Source organism: Python bivittatus, unplaced genomic scaffold (genome assembly GCF_059951505.1).
Source record: "Python bivittatus isolate LINGU-HERP-01145 unplaced genomic scaffold, Pbiv_v1 ctg000220_np1212, whole genome shotgun sequence".
NCBI classification, from domain to species: Eukaryota; Metazoa; Chordata; class Lepidosauria; order Squamata; family Pythonidae; genus Python; species Python bivittatus.
Window position 1 is genome coordinate 18,323,126 of NW_028277048.1, and position 19,334 is coordinate 18,342,459.

The 19,334-nt window shown below is 44.1% G+C and overlaps 2 protein-coding genes across 3 annotated transcripts; both read right to left on the reverse strand.

Moving 5' to 3' along the window:
* Nucleotides 1-11,616: 11,616 nt before the first annotated feature.
* Nucleotides 11,617-13,143, reverse strand: HOXC5 (homeobox C5). Its single transcript, XM_025163852.2, has 2 exons — nucleotides 12,549-13,143; nucleotides 11,617-11,842 (listed from the first exon to the last, which is right to left on the reverse strand). Exons 1-2 carry the CDS (start codon nucleotides 13,021-13,023, stop codon nucleotides 11,628-11,630), a joined length of 690 nt encoding a protein of 229 aa, XP_025019620.1. The 5' UTR covers nucleotides 13,024-13,143; the 3' UTR covers nucleotides 11,617-11,627.
* A 2,418-nt stretch (nucleotides 13,144-15,561) lies between these two features.
* Nucleotides 15,562-18,764, reverse strand: HOXC6 (homeobox C6). Of its 2 annotated transcripts, none has more exons than XM_088138013.1 (2): nucleotides 17,671-18,764; nucleotides 15,562-16,834 (listed from the first exon to the last, which is right to left on the reverse strand). In XM_088138013.1, the coding sequence occupies exons 1-2, from the start codon at nucleotides 18,068-18,070 to the stop codon at nucleotides 16,500-16,502; spliced, it is 735 nt and encodes a 244-aa protein (XP_087994139.1). In that variant the 5' UTR covers nucleotides 18,071-18,764; the 3' UTR covers nucleotides 15,562-16,499. The 2 variants fall into 2 exon arrangements, with proteins under 2 accessions (XP_087994139.1, XP_007423916.1); XM_007423854.4 differs by having other exon boundaries at nucleotides 15,562-16,810; nucleotides 17,671-18,760.
* Between the last annotated feature and the right edge of the window lie 570 nt (nucleotides 18,765-19,334).

The window sequence follows — 19,334 nt, forward strand, 5'->3', positions numbered from 1 at the left end:
TAATTCTAAAGGCTTGGCAGGAGAGTGAGAAAGAGATACCTATAGAGCCTAATATACCTTTGGAGGGGGATAGATGTTAAAAGGAAATGCATGAAAGTTCTTTCAGTGGCTAAAAGTGCGGGTCCAGCTCTCCCAAAGAACTAAAAAAGAAGGGGGACATGAGGTGGTGTGCAGGGTTTTTTGGGTGTATTCATTCATGTGCTGTTAGAGATCGAAAATAACCAAACAACTTTGCTCCGCCCAAATATTTGCACAAGATCTGCTGACAGTCCAAATCCCAAGTCTTAAAACCAACAAACAAATAAATCAAACTCCAAGCAACATCAGAACTTTGGCCCCCACCTGCTTGCTAAAGCATGGGTCTATTGGAAATCCAGCTGCCCTGAGAAATAACTTCTCCTTTCTGCCTTCCTGCTCTTTCTGCGACTGCAGAATAAAGTGCACCCTACCAAGTCTACATGGGTGTAAGAGAATTGTGCTTCTTGCTCAAAAGGGACCCATTCTCTTTCCAAACAACCTCCGCTTGGCTATCTTCCTTCTCCTCTTACTTCCTTGCAAAGCGCATCAAATATGGCCGGTCGAAAGGGGCATGCAATTGTCTTTCTGTTTGCTCTTTTGCCTGGTTTCTTCCACAGAGTAATTCTATTCAATGAGATCATCTTACAGTTTAGCAATGGTGCCACTAGCAACTTGCTGTGGGATGGTGTAGTTCTAGAAGCCAGTTTACAAGAAGCCCCCAGTCCACCCTCCTACTTGAGACATTACAAGGCTAAAGTCAACGGGATATGGGGGATACTTGTAATGCTGTGAACAAAAGTTTAGTTTTACATTTTCACTCCCATATTTCTTCCTTTAAAAAAAGAGAGGTAGCAAGAGAGATACCAGCTGACGCTCCTAATAGGCAGACAGATAAATTGACCCTGGTCTCATTTTTTTTCAAGAAAGCATTTGGGGTTTGGGAATATAGGAAGCTGCTATTTTGTCATCCACATTTCCCTTTCTATAATGCATGCATTACCAAGCTGAAGTGATTGTTTTAAAAACTGAGATCGTTTTTTATGGAGTCCAATCTTCATTCAAATCACTAAAAATAATAATCATTTTAAGGTGAATATCCATGAATGATGAATATTTCCAAATAACAGCGCACAAGATTAAGAGTTAAGCCTTGTGATCTATTTTCTCTACCTGTGGCAGAAATTATATTTACGGTTCATTTTTTTTTTTTTTAAAAAAAGGAAAGTTCCGCCAGTCGCACAACATTCAGGCAAAATAACACATCGAGCGAACTGAGGGATTAATGAAGTTTGGCTGAATTATTAGAGGTAGTGGTGGCATTGAGGGAAAGGGAGAGGCAAAGAGGGGAGGAGAAAGTGGCACGCTTGTGGCAACTCCACGTCCCCTGTTTTGACCTCAACCGGCTTTCCTCTGGTTGAGCTTTGACAAACATCCTTGACCAATGCCTCAAGGAAAGAGTACCAATCCTGTGATCCAATTCCAGCCAAGCCTCTTATCATCTTGGAATAGTTTTGATTTCACCAAGGGACGCAAATCTTCTACCTCCCTTTCCATCTTTCAGTTAGTAGAAAGGGGCAGTTTAGAACATGCCCATCCAAAGTAGACCCATTCTTGGGAAAGGAAACAACATTCAGAAAAGAAAGGCTAGGAGCGGGTGACTCAGCACTTCCTGGACTCATCATCGTGCCTTAGAGGATAAAATATTTGAGGATGAGTTTCCACCCCTTCTTGCCCTCTTTTCTCACTCTGCTTTGGCAAAGACCTGTGTATACTGAAGTAGGAACTGATATGGATTGGAATCCCAATGGAAAACCTCTGATTATAAATATCAAAAGGAATTATCTACCTACTTTCCTATCTATCTATCATATCATAAACCAGAGTCTGTCAGCCTAGTGCCTTAAACATGCTTTAGAATGGAACTCCCAACATTTGCAGGAAGACTGGGGAAAATAATAGCTGGAGGTCAACAGGCCTAGGAAATGCCTGTTCTGAACATTGCCTTAATCAAACCCTATCCTTCTGGTCTACCATCCTGTTTCCAGCAAGGTTCAGCAGACAAAGTCAGGGCCCTACTGAATGTCCTCCAACCTCTAATACTGAAAGGTCTATCATTATAGGGCTGTAGAAGGAGCTGAAGTGCAATTCACACAGGCCGATGCTACAAAAATCTAGAAATAAACTTTTGGGAATTCCACAACCTTGCCCAAGAATCAAATGAGAATCCAAACCTGATTGTATAGTCTCTGGTTTCTTGGATCCAGAATTTTTTCCCAAGCAAATGCCCAAGGCTGATGCACTTCAAAGCCACCAGAAGATAAACAATGGTAAAACCGCTGAGTCAAGCTAAGCTATAGCCCTGATTTCTCCTCTTTATCTACTCTTCTATCCATCCCAATCTTTCTATCAAGTGGAAACTGTGCATGTCCTTTCTCTCCTGAATGGACTTGACCAGATATGTGCTGCTTGGGAAAAATCCCTGTTGAAGACCCAGGGGCTGAGATGACCCCCAACAGTAGGATGACTTTTCCACAAAGATGGATCTTAGTTGACTGGTGTGGGTCTTCCGGGCTGTGTTGTCGTGTCCTGGCAGTTTTGTTTCCTAACGTTTTGCCAGCACCTGTGACCGGCATCTTCTGAAGATGCCGGTCACAGGTGCTGGCGAAACGTTAGGAAACAAAACTGCCAGAACACAGCCACACAGCCCGGAAGACCCACACCAGTCATTGTATGCCGGCCGTGAAAGCCTTCAACAATACATGGATCTTAGTGTCCAGGATACCAGCAGCACTGATATTTTGTATTCAATTTCAAGAGAAGCAGGCAACTTTGCAGCCTCAGATCCAAGAGAAGAGATGCCCAGTTCAACTCCTCAGGGCAATACTGGACTTTCTTCACTCCAGTGCACAATAAACAGGAGCAGCACTGTGGGCCTTCCACTGCATGTGTTTGAAAGATTGTCTCAATTCTTTGTTGGCTTGTGTTATTTTCAAGAGGTTCCCCTGAGATGGATGCTGAGGTTGGGTATAGACTAAAATGTACACATCTTCTACAGTTGAATTCTCCCCTCCCCCCCTGCCCCCCAAAAAAGGAGCCTGAGATTCTGCTGCTAGATAGATGCTACCTTATACAGACTTGGAAGACAATGATCTTCCTCCTCTTTCCTTACCTAAAGAGTTCAACTTGGACGGGTCTGACTAGGCAACTTCCAAAAGGGAAGGGGGTGGGTGGGTGTAGATTATGCTGAGTGGCCAATAAGCCTAAAGTGGTGGAGAGGACCAGAAATGCCTGAGCACCTTAAACTTCTCCCATCCCAAATTCTTGAAAGAGGGGACTGACCTGTCCTCCTTTTTCTTCAAATCAAAGCCAGTAGAAGCAGGTTTAGACTGTCTTCAGGAATCCAGATTTGTTTTAGTTAAAATAGTACTGTATTGGTGCTGAAAATAGACCTATACAGGTAGGTGCTTGTGTGCTTCCTCCCAATGGGGTGATGACTTATGAAGTTTTAGTAGTTGCAGCTCTTAATAAACCAAAGCAGTAGAAGCCACTGCCCCCACCCAAAGCCTGATCGAATGCTGTCTGAATGCAACTGAATGCAGTTTGCAAAACATAAACATTGTGCATGTTTGTTCATATGCATGTCTATAGAGATAGAGATGCAGACACAGATAGGATGTAAAAATACAAATACGTATGTGGGAAAGAGAGAGAGAGACTGCATAAAGATTATTTGATGGATAGATAGACAGGTAAATATTCCAGGCCTTTTCTTAGGAAATTTCTGGCTCATAGAAGCTTCTGCCTAGATTACACTATATCTTTGGCATAGCTGAAGATTGAGGACATTCAGTGTCTACACAAGATAGCAACACATCCACCCATAAAGAAAGATTTTGTGAAAGAATCTCCCAAGAAAGCAACAAGGGCCACAATGGAGCCAAAGGTCTTTGGCCACCTTAGAAAAGCCTTATGTACCAGTACAACCATCTATGAATTTTCATTCTGGTTCCCAGGGTTTCCATCCCCAAACAGGTGTAAGCCTCCTCCAGGCTGAAGGTTGGGTGTCCTCTGGGTAAGTGTATCTTTCATTGTCTGGATCTAATCACTGCAAATCAAAGCCAGTAGAAGCAGGAATGCAATGTAAACCTCAGAGAGATGTGTGGGCATGTAAAGAAGGGAGAAAGTCTTCAGGTGGAATTGAAGTTGGTTTGGTGTCAGGGCTGATTTTTTTGTGTCTGTGTGAGTGCATGTGAGAGAGGTGGAGAGAGAGGAGGAGGGGGATGGGCAGAGAAAGAATCTGGTGCTGTCCTGTATTGAGGAAAAGCTGGAGTGGGAAAGTGGAGGGAGATGATGCCACTGCCAGTTCTTCGTCTGGAGCATGGCGCCACTTGTGCACATTACTATTAATTCACTACTAAGCCCAGACCATAACCTTTTGAATGTGAAGCGTGGCTTTTATACATTTGTGCAGCCCAATCAAATAACATGTTTGCTTGGAACTCCATCTTACTAATTTCCACAAGTCTTAACATCTACTTTGCTGAAATGTGCAATCTTCTGCTGAAATACAGTGGGCCAAAAATCCACAGTATTGAGGGGACTTTTTCCACTCTTCTTTCTCAGGGAATATGTGTAATAGGAGAGCTGGGGCTAGGTGCACCTCAAACTATATTCAGGTTTAAGAGTACTGCCAGTGGCAGAAGGATATGGGAATTCAGCAATGTATGTGTTTTTACACACAATTACAGTGATTTTTCTCTTGTGATTCCTACCAGTTAGACTATTTAGACAGGAAACACACAGTCAACACTGAAAGTGAGGGGTAGGATGAAGAAATAATTGTACAGGGCTATATTTGGTCAGCCTTTCCCAAACTGGTGCCCTCCAGATGTACTGGACTATAGACTCCCATTTCTCCAGTGAAAGGGTGATGGATGTTGTAGTCCATGGATCTGTAGAAGATCAGGTAGGGGGAAAGCCTGGTTAGGAGAACCATCAAGAATGCAAAGACATCTGTCATAGAACCTTCCCCTTTAAGAAAGGACTCTGAGATGCTTAAATCAGAAAAGAACAATGTCACACCTCTAGAAAATAGGATCTATTCCCTTGAAGCTCCCATGTCCTAATCTTCTTGCAGAAGTCCACACATAGACATGTGGCAGATCTAAATATTCTCCTGAGCACAAGCTTCTGCATCAGCCCATTGGAAACCTACTTAAGTGTCATTTGATTTTCACACTGTCTTACGGCAAGAGAGAGTAATGAGGAGGGAGATAATGCCCACTAGGGGCTCTTCCCCTCCATCAGAGATATAGCAGCAGCTTCTGTTGTTTTCACAGAAAAGTAGGAAAGGAGGAAGGGGAAGAGGAATAATGTTCTTTGTTGATTAACTTCTATATGCTCGATGTTGACCATTGTCAACCATGTTGTCTTATGGAAAGGCAATGGAGGAGGAGCTGGAGGTGATGGCCTTCAATATTTCCACTCCAGGCTATTGTGAGGGATCCCTGCCCTACCGAGAGCTGCCTAAAGTGGGAAGCAGTTTGGTTCCCCCCTTTTTTGCAAGCTCCAATCAGGTTTATTAGCTTCCACTCGTGATAATATGGCACTTTTCTTTTCCCATATCTCACAGATGCCCTCTTGCAGCCTCTTGTCTCAGCTTTCATGGGAGAGTTTCACCATTGCTTGCTCTTAGGAAAGGAAGGAAGGATGGCTTTTCGACTATTTTTGAGATAGCTATTTTCTTTCATTGGGACTCAGCCAATGCAATGTAGGAAAGAACAAAGCAAAACAGAATTGTAAGCACTAGATGCAGGCCTTCCATCAATGCATGCCTTTAAAATACTAGTCCTGTGCTAGCTAGTTGGGCAGAGCCTAGGGAATAAGGGTTTTGTATGAGAAGGTCCTATCATACTTTCTCTTCTGAATTTTCAACATAGATAGAAGGAAAACAAGATGAGATCAGCATGGGCTGATTGTCATTAAGTTTCTAGCTAAGATGGTAGGATCCACTGGATTTACTCTCATTCTCTTTGTCTAGTCTAGGTGAATTGCTCATGACTGTCATTCCAGCAAGGTAAATAAGCAATTTCTCAGCCAATATATGTATAAAGGCATCCCCATGCTTGAACTGCTCAATCTATGGAAAATTATGGGAAAGGCATAATAGGAGGAGGAGGTACAGAACAGAGTGGAGGGAAATCCTAAAGACAGATGTAAGGTGCTGTCTTAGAACTTACCTGGGAGTAAATTAGGCCTTTCTAGGATTGCCCTGAACCTGATTTATTATAACAAACATTTCTGGTTCCTCAGCCAGTTTTCTGGGTAACTTGGGTTAGTGCATAAGGCAATTGGAAAAGAAAAAGGGAGTAAACATATTAGCATACCACATTTGGTGCCTGGAGAAAGCCTTGTTGCTATGCAGGCAAATTCTTTACCAGAGTCCACATAGGGTGCAAAGTAGGGCCCTTCTTGTCTGAGGTGTGCAAAGGCCAGATCCTGTTTCCTAGCTGATTCACCACCAATTAAAGTTCCTGGGACCCAGGGTTACAAAGGAGCTGCCTTGGGGCCATGACATCCATGGGAAAGCTCTGCTCAGCTGAACCCTTCAGGCAAGGCAAGATGCAAGGATGTGTGCTCAAGGCAAAAGAGAAACAAGCAGATGAAAGCTGACTTAGGCAACACAAACAAAGGGACATTGCATCGCCCTGGCACTTGACTTCCAATGATGTGGGGTTTTTTAAATCTTCTTTCCTGACCACAAAGAGGTGGTGTTTTTGGCCTACCTCCAGCCTTTCTGAGCTGCCTGTATTCCACCTGCCAACCCCTCTGAGAAGAAAGGACTGCCCTGTATGAGCGCAACTGCAAGACTCAGGCACTATGCACTCTCTTCTTCTTCCTCTTCCTCTTCCTCTTCCTCCCTCAGTAGGTCATGGTTGTGAATCATCAAAAAAACAGCGGGCAGGACTCAAAACTTCTTAACTGAGTTTCTCTTTGGAGGGAACCTTTCTCTCTCCTATTTCCCCCCACCCTCAACAATCAGCTGGCCTAGGGAGCAACTGAGAAAGCAGGAGAGAGAAATAACCTCTGCTGAATTCCTGGAATAAGCTGCAGGACCTTATCTAATTTTCCCTTAGACCCGAGGAAGTAAAGGGAGCGGGAGGTGGGGGGAGGCAGGGTAGAGACCAAGTCTAGATCCCCGCAGCCTGACGCCCCGTCAAAGCCTTCCCCGCGGGGAGGGAGAACCAGAGAAAAACCAGCGCTTCCAGCCCTCCCACCACTCGGCAGAAAAGGTGCGGGTGAAATCTCTTTCCATTCCCGAAAAAAGCCACCAGCACCACCACAGCTCGACGCCCCATGTGAGAAGCAAGGAGGATTTGGAGGGGAAGAGGCGCAAGGAGGGGAGAGAGAAAACAACGCACTTACGGATCTCGCCAGGGATCCATTTGGGAAGATGTACCTTCCCAAACCGCAGCCCGAGACGTCGTAATCGCACTAACTGCCTTGGTCCCTCTGTCCCAGCGTTAAACAGCTCTAGCAGCTGCGATGGTGGACAGTTAAGATTATATATGATGTAAATATATTGTGGGTATGTCAGCTCCCCCAAACCATAAAACTTAGTTTAATGACATCACGTGCTCTCCGAGAGCCATTCAGGGCTTTTGCTTTGGGCAATCCACATAAATAACCTTCAAAAGTTTTAAACTGCTAAATTCAGTCAGAAGCCATTGGTATTTCTGCTAATGTTCTCAGGGAAAGTAAAAGCTTTGGCTGAAAAAAGAATCCTGGATTATTATTGTTCTTGTTATTTTCTCCTCTTCCCAACCCCCCACCCCCCACCCCACCCCCCGGAAAGCTCACCCGCGCACATGCACAGATTTGGAACTTGATGTCTGTCATTTTTTCCCTCCCTTTCTTGTTTGGAGGCTTTTTAAAAGTTCCCACTGTGTTGACACGGATGACAATGAAAGGTAAGCGATGTTTCATTTCCTTCTCGGCTTTTCAAGAATTCTTTAGGAAAAGGGCTGAGTGAAAAGCAGACAGAACTGGAGGGTGGGAGGGAGGTCTTGCACAGCAAAAGTCAACGACAAGCCCAACCACCAAATATTAATCAGTCCTGAAAAATTACTTTTTAAAAAGACAGGAATGTGGCCAAAATAGACCCACGTTTTTCGCTGGATAAACGAATAATTAATCATAAGGCGGTGTATCTCCGGCTGGTTCGCCTTACGGTAATGGAAAAGTTGGAGCTGGTGCTGTGAGCTTACAAATTCTCTCTCTCCCCCACTCTCCTTACGATAAAACAAAAGTACATCTGATTTTGTTAACCCTAACTTGTCAAGCTCAGTTATTTCTTGGCACATTTCTGATCAAATGAAAAGGGAATGCCCTGGTTTGTGGAGCTGCGGGGAGGGAATGCAAGACAAACCAGAATAATGAGACAGATGTAAAACAGCAAACCTTGGCTTAAGGGTAGAGAACAGTTTTCCAAACATGTCCACATTTCTTCAATGCCTTAATAAACACTCCTTAGATTTACACAGCAGAGTTTATGCTTTTCAAACATCTACACGCACTCTCACTCTTCTTCCCCTCCCCCCTCTGTATGTGTGTATTTGTTAAAAAAAAAAACTGCTCCTGTTTGGAAATCTCATATCCTTTATAAAGACAACTTGCATCACAAAGGAATGAAATGGAAAAAAACCCAGAGCTTTGATCTATGTTTGCAAAATTTGACTGTTAGTGGCAGAAAAACAAAATAAAACCAAGCTACAGATAAGAGCCAGAAAGGAGGAAGGGAAAAAGATTTCAAGTAGAGAGAAAATTGCAAATAAAACAATTGCCATTGCCTTAGTCACCTTATTATTTTATCTTGTCAATAATAAAAAGACAACGCTAAAAATATCAATGAACTTATAGGAACAGAACAGATATTTTGAGGTCAGAGGGGGAGAGGTAAAGCTATGAGTTTTAGGAGTATCTTCAAAAGCTTCCATCATCCTAAAAAGTAACTTTTGTTTCAGAGTTCAGGAAATTGCTCCATTGTTTGAGATGGTGTAGAGGAAACAGTATAAAGGTTTACTGTGCTATTGAGGTCATTTCCACTAATTCCCAAGCATGCGTTTCTACTGTAAATAGCTCCAAAGACACGTCAGGCGTGAGCACTAGTTTGTGTGTGCTTGTGTGTGTTCGAGAGACAATTTGACAATTGCATTCCCCAGACTCACATTGATACATGCAATTCGATAAAACACATACATGGATCTACATAGATACACATGAAACATCTATGCACAGAGTCCTGCCTCCCACGTTTCCAGAGGCCTGCACCTATCCTATTCAAATCAAACTTCTGCCTCACTGGGTCCAGTAATACTACCAATAAGCAAACCAAATAAATAAGCCAAAAATATAGATGCGCGTGAACATAAGTTTTCAACATTTTATCTTAAACCTAATACATAGAAATGTCCCCCTAGATCTTTGCTTTGCCTTTTAGTCCATGTCACTGAGAGTAAAGTGAAAACCTGCCATTCTTATTTCAACTCACTTTAATAATCACACACACTCAGAAAGTTCAGACATTGTCACCAATAGCCCGGTTTCTTTCTGCACAGCTTTCACTATGAGTTCATGGGAAGTTAACTGGGAGGCAAGGGGGAAAGGGAGAGCCTTTCTTCCAGCTAAGCTGGATAGGAAAAAAAAGTATACGGTCAAATTCTTTAGAAGCGTGATCTTGTTTGAACTGTTCTCATAAGGTACAATACGAAGACAAATCTGAGAAGTGATCTGGACAAGTTCTGAAGACGCCAAAGCTATGTTGTGTAAATAGGAAAAGTTAAAAGTTGTCAAACTGTCCAGGAAAAGAACAAACAAATCCCTTCATTTAGGAAAGTGAGCGAATAGGTCATCTGCAATTGAACTTACCTTACCCCAAATTATTTTACTGCAAAAAAGGCAGGGGCAAAAAGTAGGTAAGAGCCCATTCTGAAGTAAAGTAATTGGGCTCTAAACTGATTTCCACTGCATACCCTGCAGAGCAGACTTTCCATTTTTGCTCTCAGGACAGAGGTCTGAACTTCCACTGATCTGAGCAGGCCTTTAAATCTAATACCCAGGAACCCAATTCATTTAAAATGGAGTGTTCTGAAATATCCTAGATTTCAGTGAAAGCAAGTGAAGCTTCTCTTCCATGGAAAATTGTTTGGTATGCTAAAATGAATGTACCCTGCCTCAAATTTGATGTATTTTGTTGCAGTAAGCAAAATACTTTTAAAAAATCAAGCTAAGGAACCAGGAATATATTAGACTTGGTGTTGGGCAGTACTCAGGAAAAAATGCTTCATGATTTCCTTCATCTCCACCCATTCCAAACTTGGCCTTAATTGTTGAAGTATTCTTTAGAGTTTATTCTTGTACACACACACACACACACACACACACACATTCATTCATTCACTCCATGGTCTTTCATATATGATATTACAACCAATAAATATAGGCATTACAACAACAGGGAGAAGGAAGGGGGAAGAGATTAAAATGGGGTATATGTAAACAAAAAAGTGTACTTTGTATAAGGGAGAATATATATATATATATTCGCCACAAATAAATACACGGGAATATTTAAGCCAAGTGAATTCACACTCTTTTCCACTAGCCCCCTCACTCCATTCCTCCACAGTGCTTTACTATTTTGCACAAGTATCTCCCAGGAGAGATGCTGAAACAGTTTTGCTCGTAGTCCGTTCACTTTCTTTCATAGGCCAATAATACAAAAATAAGTAAATGGGCGGGGTGGGGGGGAGTCGAATAATTACAGAAAACATCCCCAGCACGGAAGAACACATCCTGGAGCAAACATATTTCCCAGTTTTTTCCGGTTAAGTGCATCTAGGAAACGACTTCATGTGGCAATTTTCATTCCACGCGAGACGTCAATATTGTCTCAAGACAACTAGCTCGCGCAGCCCGATCCTAGGAGGCGCATTTACTCGCGAGGAGGTGCCCCTTGGCCATCGGTGGGACTGGAGCCGCGAAGAAGTGCTCGTATCGCGTGGTCGCTTCAGGCGCAATCCGACTTCGACGCAAAGGATTAGGCATTTCAACAGACCTGAAATTTCCAAGTCTTGCATGGAGAGCCGAGACCATAGGACTTTCCGAAAAATGAAAATAAAAGTAGCGATGATCGCACTCACCCCTCTTATGCATAACTTGAGCTTCACTTTTATTTCCTAAAGTGTGTCCTTGCTATGTTAGCACTGGGGAAACGTCGCCCCTTGACTCGAGGGCGGACTTTGAGAGGGAGCAAGTCGTTTCCTTCCCGGATCAGCGGGACCCAGGTTAGAGAGCAAGGGGCCGGTGGCAACTCCAGAAGGCTTAACCCTGAATTCTGTTTGAAGCTAAAGACCCGGGTCTGTTTGCATACTAATCAGAGGACGCCTTTGTCTGCCAGATTTGCAAGAGTACGTAGTCTATCCCAAGCTGCTACCCTCCCTCCGCCCTTTCCCTCTCCCCACCTCCCAAAGAAAAGTTTTCTCAAGGTACAACAACGGCTCTCGTCCAGACGAGCTGACTTTCCCGCCCCGCCCCACCCGACCTTCTACCTAGACAGACTCCTTGCTTTTCAGTTTGGAATCTTTCTTCCATTTCATCCTCCGATTTTGAAACCAGATTTTGATTTGCCTCTCGTTCAAACACAGGTTGTTGGCGATCTCTATGCGCCTCCGGCGGGTGAGATATCGGTTAAAGTGGAATTCTTTTTCTAGCTCCAGAGTTTGATAGCGAGTGTAGCTGGTCCTAGAACGTTTGCCATCTGCTTCTGGAAAAGAACAGACACCGGATAAGGACGAGCGGGGAAAGAGTCGTATTAATGAGAGCAGTAATTTCAAGGAAGCGAGTAACCAAATGTGCTAAAGAAACAAGAGGGAGAAAAAGAGGGTGGGTTGGCTCTCCCCAGAACATTTACTATATTTACTGGTGAACAGAGGGTCCCGATTTTCAACACTTTCTCAGAGCTTTGGATTCCATCTAAAGCGAATCACGCAGGGAGTGCTCACTGTTTAAAACCCGAGAAAGTGTAACTAAGTATGAGTATTAAATTCAGTGGTGTAGTTCCCAGACTCGAAAGAAGGGAAATTCATGGCTTATGGGATGCGCAAAGGATTTTTTGGGGTGGGGGGTGGGACACTCTAAATTACCATAAGCTCGTTTTCTTCCCCAGAAAGAGTGCGCGCGGTTTCAAGTTATTTCTTTCCCTTAAAATCTTTCTTCCTCCCTACTTCCCTTTCGCCCCCCCCCCATGGAATATTGCCTTTATACCCGTTTTGTTTCTATGATCCAATTATGCCGTCATAAATTTGGGCGTATATAGCCTCTAAGCCTTTTAGTGGACAGTTTTACGAGCAATTGATGCCTTAGTCGTAAAATTTACGACCCCAGGTTTTTTTCCCCCTTGTTATTTGCCCCGTATGGCCTATAAAACCAAGGCAAATCCTGTGAAACAAAATCGAGAAGCGAAAGTTTACCGTGGCTCATGTGTAGTTTGGTCATCCACGGATAGATTTGTGGTGGCGGCTGCGGCGGCTGCTGAACAGGCTGGCCGCCGGGCTGGGCTGCTTGCACCGGTTCACTCTTGACTTCCCCACTGGTCTTAGATCTATCTTCCAACGGCGTGGGGTTGTTGGTCCCACCAGCCTTCTGGCTGTAAATTCCTGGGTTTAGAGAAGCCTGGTCGTCTCTGCCTAAAGTGTGCCCTGAAGATCCCATGACAGTACAGGAAGGCCGGTCGGGGTTAGATCTGGGGGTTGAAGACACGTCCACACCGTTCAGAGAGTTGGAAGCCCCAGATGAAGGGAATGTAATGCTCAGATCCAGCCCAGTGTAGCAGCACCTGGAGGGCTGAACCTCAGGCACTGATCCATAATTCCCATAACTTTGCATGGAATACGCAGGAACATTTTGATTTTGCTTATAGAAAGAATTGGCTACGTAGGAACTCATGTCAGGAATTATATTCCCCCCCACCCAGCTTCTCTCTCCCTCTCTCCCTCGCTCTCGCTCTCTCTCTTACACCCCTTTGATTAGACTTGATTTGTGGCCCTTTTGAAGTTCAGGGTTTTTTGTTCTCTAAAGTGCAGAATTTATAGGTGGGGATTCTTCTTTTCTTTATTCTATGTGCGCTGCCCAAATATGGGATGTTTAAAGAGAATCACGTGACGGTGTTGGCCAGTCATAAATTTGGCTTGATGACCCCAGGAGGTTATTGATGGAAGCCCGTGCAACGTATGTGATATGTTGGCATAACGAAATCCTGGGGAAAAAAAAAGGCCCCACACTCAAAACACCGAGACAATGAGTCTAGAGCGTCACCTGGTGCTGAGTTCGGGGTATGACGTCTGATTCGAATTCTACCCCTGTTCGAACGTTCGAGGCTTTGGGGTGTGAAACAACACGCACAAACCCTCTGAAGTCTTCGAGGTGATCGAAGGCAAGCGCGAATTTTCCGACCCGGCGAGGCCTGGGGAAAGTTTGCCTTAGATTCGGGCTGATGTGTAGGTTGACATGAAATACGGCCTTGAGATCCGTAAACCTGCTTTCCCGAGTGTGCCATCAGGCTCGCTGGTGGGTGTCTGGTTGTGTTGCCCGGTTGTGTGCCCGCGAAGAGAACAGCCCCGTGTGAACGACTAGGTTCCTTTCCTGCCAGATGCTTAGCCTCAGTGCATGGCAGCTGAGTGCACAGGGCAAGGCTTTCTCCAGGATTAGCCTTGGTGTATCCAAGAATCCTTACACGAGATATGTGGCAGGCAAGAAACTCAGCATCTTCCAGATGCTTTTTTCCAGTCACATATATAGATCCGGGCATCCAGCTACCGCCTTGTGCACACGGATGCCTCTCCAAAGTCCTACGGATCGGCTATTCTGCCCAGGCGTCAGCAACAGCCTTTGGAACTGGAGACCTACTACGCCAGAGCTAGATACGCTAGATTCATCTCCCCTTTTTTGAATCTGCCTCTGAAGATTTCACTTGGAGGTTCCTTCCGAGTGGAGAAGACTTTGCACGGGTTGCTTCCCTTGATGGTGGCAAGAAACATGGCCTCGCAATAAATCCTCCTGTTTGGGGTGAATGGATGGATGGATGGATGGATGATCCACTCCGTTTTTCGTTCTTTCCATGTTTGCGTGGAAAAGGGTGTGTGAGAAATGTGTGTATGTGTGTGTGTGGGAATCCTATAGGTAAAGGTATGTGCCCGCCTTTCCCTCCTCATTACAACTGACTGCTTGCTAACATGCTGGGTGGCTCTGAGGAGTTCTCTTGAAAAATAAAGCTTGCTTTTCCTGGGTGTTCAGGGAAGATGTTGGGGTGCCTTTTCTCCTTTACTAGGCGTCGCCTTAAATTTATTTGGTTTCTTTGGGGTGGAGTTACAAAGAACTCATTTGCCCTCCTCCTAACCTGGCTTCTGTGCTCTTCCTACCATCCTTCATGACTGGAAAAGCACTGATTTTATCTTTTTTTTTTTAATCGTCCTTACAGGGTCATCTTTCACCTCTTAATTAGTTAGCCTATTTGTTTGTTTGTGTGTTTGTTTATTGTTTGTATTAAGGAACAGTCGGTAAGGAAACCTGGAAAGTTTCGGCTCAGGTTTATGAAATGTTGTTGAGTCAATTCCTCTCCTTCCCAGGACATGTGAAATACTGACTTTTAAAAATCGAGCAGATCTTGGGGAGTTTTTGAGGCTCCTTGTTGTGACTTCGAGAAAGGGATAACTCCAGTCTCGGTTTCAGGCGCGTAGGGGCACACAGAGGTGGGCAACCGCGAAATCAACTAATGGTGGGATTTCAGGAGTAGTTCTGGTCTTTTGTTTTACTCAGCTGGAACCGGATGGTGGAAGAGAACACGTGAAAGCGTAGTAGCTAAGGCTATCGAGACATCCAGAGGCCAGGACTTCGCTCTGGTATCTGGTACAAGGATGCCTTTGACCTAAACCCAAGCCACTGTTGAGCCCTCCGCCGCAAAGTAAGGTTGATGGGTGTGAGGCATATCAGGGACTTGTCCATCGCGCTTTCTCAACCTCTACCTTTCTTCCCCTCCCCCCCAATAATTTCCGCCCACCTGTTCTTAACCTTGAAATAAATTTAGAAAAGAACCCCTTGCTCATCGGCCCTTCCATCTGACAAGGAAATCAATGCCTTTGGACTTAAACTGGCCTCCGAAAGCACACCATTTTTAAAAGTTGGAATTGTGGGCCAAGGAATTTGCCGATCTGGAATCAAGTTTCATATGTCTATGTCTATACCCGAACGTATATATTGTTAGGCAAGGGGGAAGAGAGAGAAAAGTGTTAAAGTCATCCTCAGCCTATTTAATAGGAAATAAATTATTTCTGCCTATCACCTTGCTTGCTGTGGAAATAAACGAGGTTCGATCGCTACGGAAAGGAAGGAACGCGTGTAAGTCGGTATGCAAAACGCTTCGACGCGAAATTGTCCCCCATGGAACGTCAAAAAAACATCCAGTAGTTTTTAAAAATAATATCCAGTTTTTATTAAATACTCAACCATAGTCCTTTGGACATGACTCTTTTTTTTTTATACATGATGCTAGGAAGCGTAACACAAGGTTTTCTTTTCTCCTACTCGCTATAGAATGTCATTCACTTTACTGTTTGACCATTACAGTGCTAAACATAAATATAAATACAGAGACCACAAATACAGCTAAAAATATTCACACAGGAACTGTCACAGTTTGTCGTATGCATCATGACCCCAGGTAGTGTTTTCAATACAATGAGTTTACTCTGGAAAGAAAGCGCTATATTTAGGTGGATGTAGCTTCGAAATGGATGTATGGAGGGAAATTATTTTCATGGGGCTAGGTGAGCCAGTGATCTGTGTTATGTTTTCTTTTTTAAACCCAGCTTCCTTTCCGCGATCCTCATCACCACCAGCAGCAGCTCCTTCCTTATTATTAGGAAAGTGAAACTGCCCAGAGTTCATTTGGACCTGGCTGAACCCAGCACTACCCAAAGGCAGTCCTACAGAATCCTTCTCCTTTTGCAAGCGAGGTTCTGTCTAGGGAGGGCAAAGAAGGAATGGCAGGGGAGTTTCTATGTGTGTGCGTGTGTGCGTGTGCGTGTGCGCGTGTGTTTTAGGCAAAGCTGGGTCACCGGACAAGGAGGCCAGGAGGACGGGGATAGGAGCTTCTAAAGGGGAAAGTAAAGGAGACTTGGGAGTCAGGGGTCTCGGACCTGAACGCTGGAAGCTGAAGGCGGAGGAAGGGGATTTCTCTCTCTCTCCCCCCCCCCACTTTTCTTTTAATTTAACCCAATGTAGCAATTGTGCCTGCGGTAATGAGAATGGAAAGGAAGGCAAGAGAAGCTGGGTGGCGGGAGGAAAGAAAGAGGACCTTCTGTGTGGTGTGCTCGTGGGTGAGACTCGTGGGGAGGGGAAGGAAATTGCTGGCGGAGCCGTCCCGTTCATTCCTTCGGTTTTTCCTCCTGTGTCTCTTCTCTTTTCTCTTCCTTTGCACCCAAGCTCTCGGCAGCTGTTCCAGCGCCACCTCCCCCAGACAGGGTGGAACTCAGATTGCTCTCCTTTTTCCATTTCATCCTCCTGTTTTGGAACCAGATCTTGATCTGGCGTTCAGTTAGGCACAGCGCGTTGGCGATCTCAATCCGCCGCCGCCGCGTCAAGTAGCGGTTAAAATGGAACTCCTTCTCCAGTTCCAGGGTCTGGTAGCGCGAGTAGATCTGACGCCCCCTCCTCCGATCTGCTCCGTAGCCGACTCCTAGGGATTCGGAAACCAAACAAACTAAAAACGATTAGCTACGGGTTCGGCCAACGTGCCTATAAGTCCACAGAAAATAAATAAAACACAAATAATATTTAAGGAAAAAAAAAACCCCGAAAGGAAGTCATCAAGCAACCCCACCCTCCAAGCCCCATCTTCATCGTCTCCCCCACCCATTCCAATTTAATTCTGCTCCTTAGGCTGGCTATTCATTAAAATCTTGCAGCACACATGGAGGGGGGGAGAACAAGAAGAGGGGAGCACCTAATTGAAAGCATGCTCCTTTCTTATTTGCAAAGATTCAGAATGTGTTGCTTTAATTATTTCTGCAAACTTAAAAAAATCTAATTAGATCTTACTTCAATGCTGTTTTAATTACTAGGAATAGACACTCCTTCCATACGTTCTGAAGTCAAGCTACTTCATAAAACCCCAGCTCTCAACCTATTATTGGACAAGACACTTTGCATCTCACCCCCCACCCCAGCACTAAAAATGCCCTTTCTCACCTATCAGGGAAACTTCAATTAAAAAAAAAAAAAAGATTGCCCCAGCTGTATTTTCTACACCTTATTCCCCCCAATCCCCACTGTTGGGGGTGGGGGGGAGGAATCAGGGCTGATTGCACTTTATTATGGATATTTTACACTCCCGAAGTCTTTTAATTAGAAAGAGCATAACAAGCCATATTTGCTTGCAACAACTTAACAAATAAAGGGCCTGTAGCGGCAACTGTGAGGAAGCTATATGATTGTTTTTATGGGGCCATAAAAAGTAGCTGAGCCTGTTCTGCTGGGGAGACGGCCGTAAAGATGGTTCAGTTTATTTAATTTATCTCTGCAAGCTGTAAAACTTACCACTGTGGGAGTTCATGCGCTGCATCCACGGGTATATCTGAATGCTAGCTTTCTGTTCCTGGGACGTGCTCCTGTTTTGGTCACTTGCAAAATCCTGTGCAACAGAAGTTTGTGTATTGTGTCCCATAGAATTTTGCCTGCAGCTAGAGAGCACGTCTTTCTCTTGATAAAAGGCATTCGATCCGTAATCATATGGTCCCCGACTGGAGCTAAACACAACATTATCTTGCGGTGAATAAAAAGGAGATGAATAGATCCTGTTTTGAGCAACGGCTGCTCCATAAGTTGAAAAATGCCTTACAGGGTCATAGGCAGTGGAATTGAGCGGCACGCTGGGCAGGACCTCTTGGCCACTGGTGAGGTGGCAAGAGAGCGACGGGTTTGTGAAATAGGAATTCATATCTTCCCCCCTGTACCTGGCTTGTATGATTTCTTTAATATTTATTTCTGTCTCCAGTTTGTAGTCTGAACTAGATTGTTATAGGGACGGCTCCACTCCAGGACAGACAAAATGACAAAGTCAGCTGACCCGCGGTGAGCCAATAGGAAGCTAGACGTCAAGACACGGAAAAAATGGCTTTTGCTTGTGTTGATTCCCCAGTTGAAACTAAGTATGCATTGAAAGTAAGTCTCGAAATTCTAAATATAAAGATGGTTTAGAAGAAGAGGGGGAAAAGAGTAAGTATGATGGGGGGGAAGGTGGGTGAGCATTGAAGAAGGAGGGGCAAAGGAGGAAAGGAAGAAAAGGAAAAGAAAATCACAGTCCAGAGAAAGCGTTGCCTTAAAAATATTAATTAAAAGGGACGGGAAAGGGAAAGAGTCACCGAGAGCAGGAATCAGGATATTTATTCTTTTGAAAATGCTTGCTTAATATCTCTAACAACCAAATAGCACAGAAATTATAGCCATAAATCTTAAGTGTGCATAAAATATTAAACCATAAATCCTCTTTCCCTCCACTAATTTACTGTCAGTCAATAAACGTGGAATCAAATGCTTGTGTTTTCTAAAAAACAATCTTGAAAAGACAGGCAGGGAAAGAAGTGACAGTTGGACAGAGACGGTATCTTGGAGAATATTCCTGGACTTTGGAATGTGAAGAACTTTGCAAGCTTCTCCTTTCATTCCTTCTTGCCTCACAATTCAGAGCTCGCCTTTCTATCTTTCCGTTTAACGTAATTTAACCCAACATTTGCTTTGCGTTAAGAAAAATAAAAAAAGGAAGAAGAAGAAGAGTTTGTCATTGTTAGAGTCCTGTTTAGGTTTGCAGCACCCCCAGTCTTTCACTACCTTCCCTTTCGCTAGGGAGTGGTGTGGGTTAGAAAGAGCACCTCATGTTTACATTCGCAAAAATAAAAAAAGAGGAGGGAAGGGGGGCAGAATTTATGGCTTCAGATATCTGTAGCTGATTAGAAAACTTCCCCTTGAAATATTTAGTTAGATTAGAGAGTGGACTATATTCCACTCCTCTGGTGGATTTACCCCGACACACTAATTGAAATGAAGACAGCTAATCTCATTTTAATTTCAATCCAGGGCCATAAATTGTCCCTTAAATGTAAAATATACCTGCTGATCTGTAAACGAAGCAAGGTCCCTTCATCATGCCTTTGGTTTGCTCTTTAAAAATTCAATTAGGGCTAGGAAACCTGGGCCTGATTTCC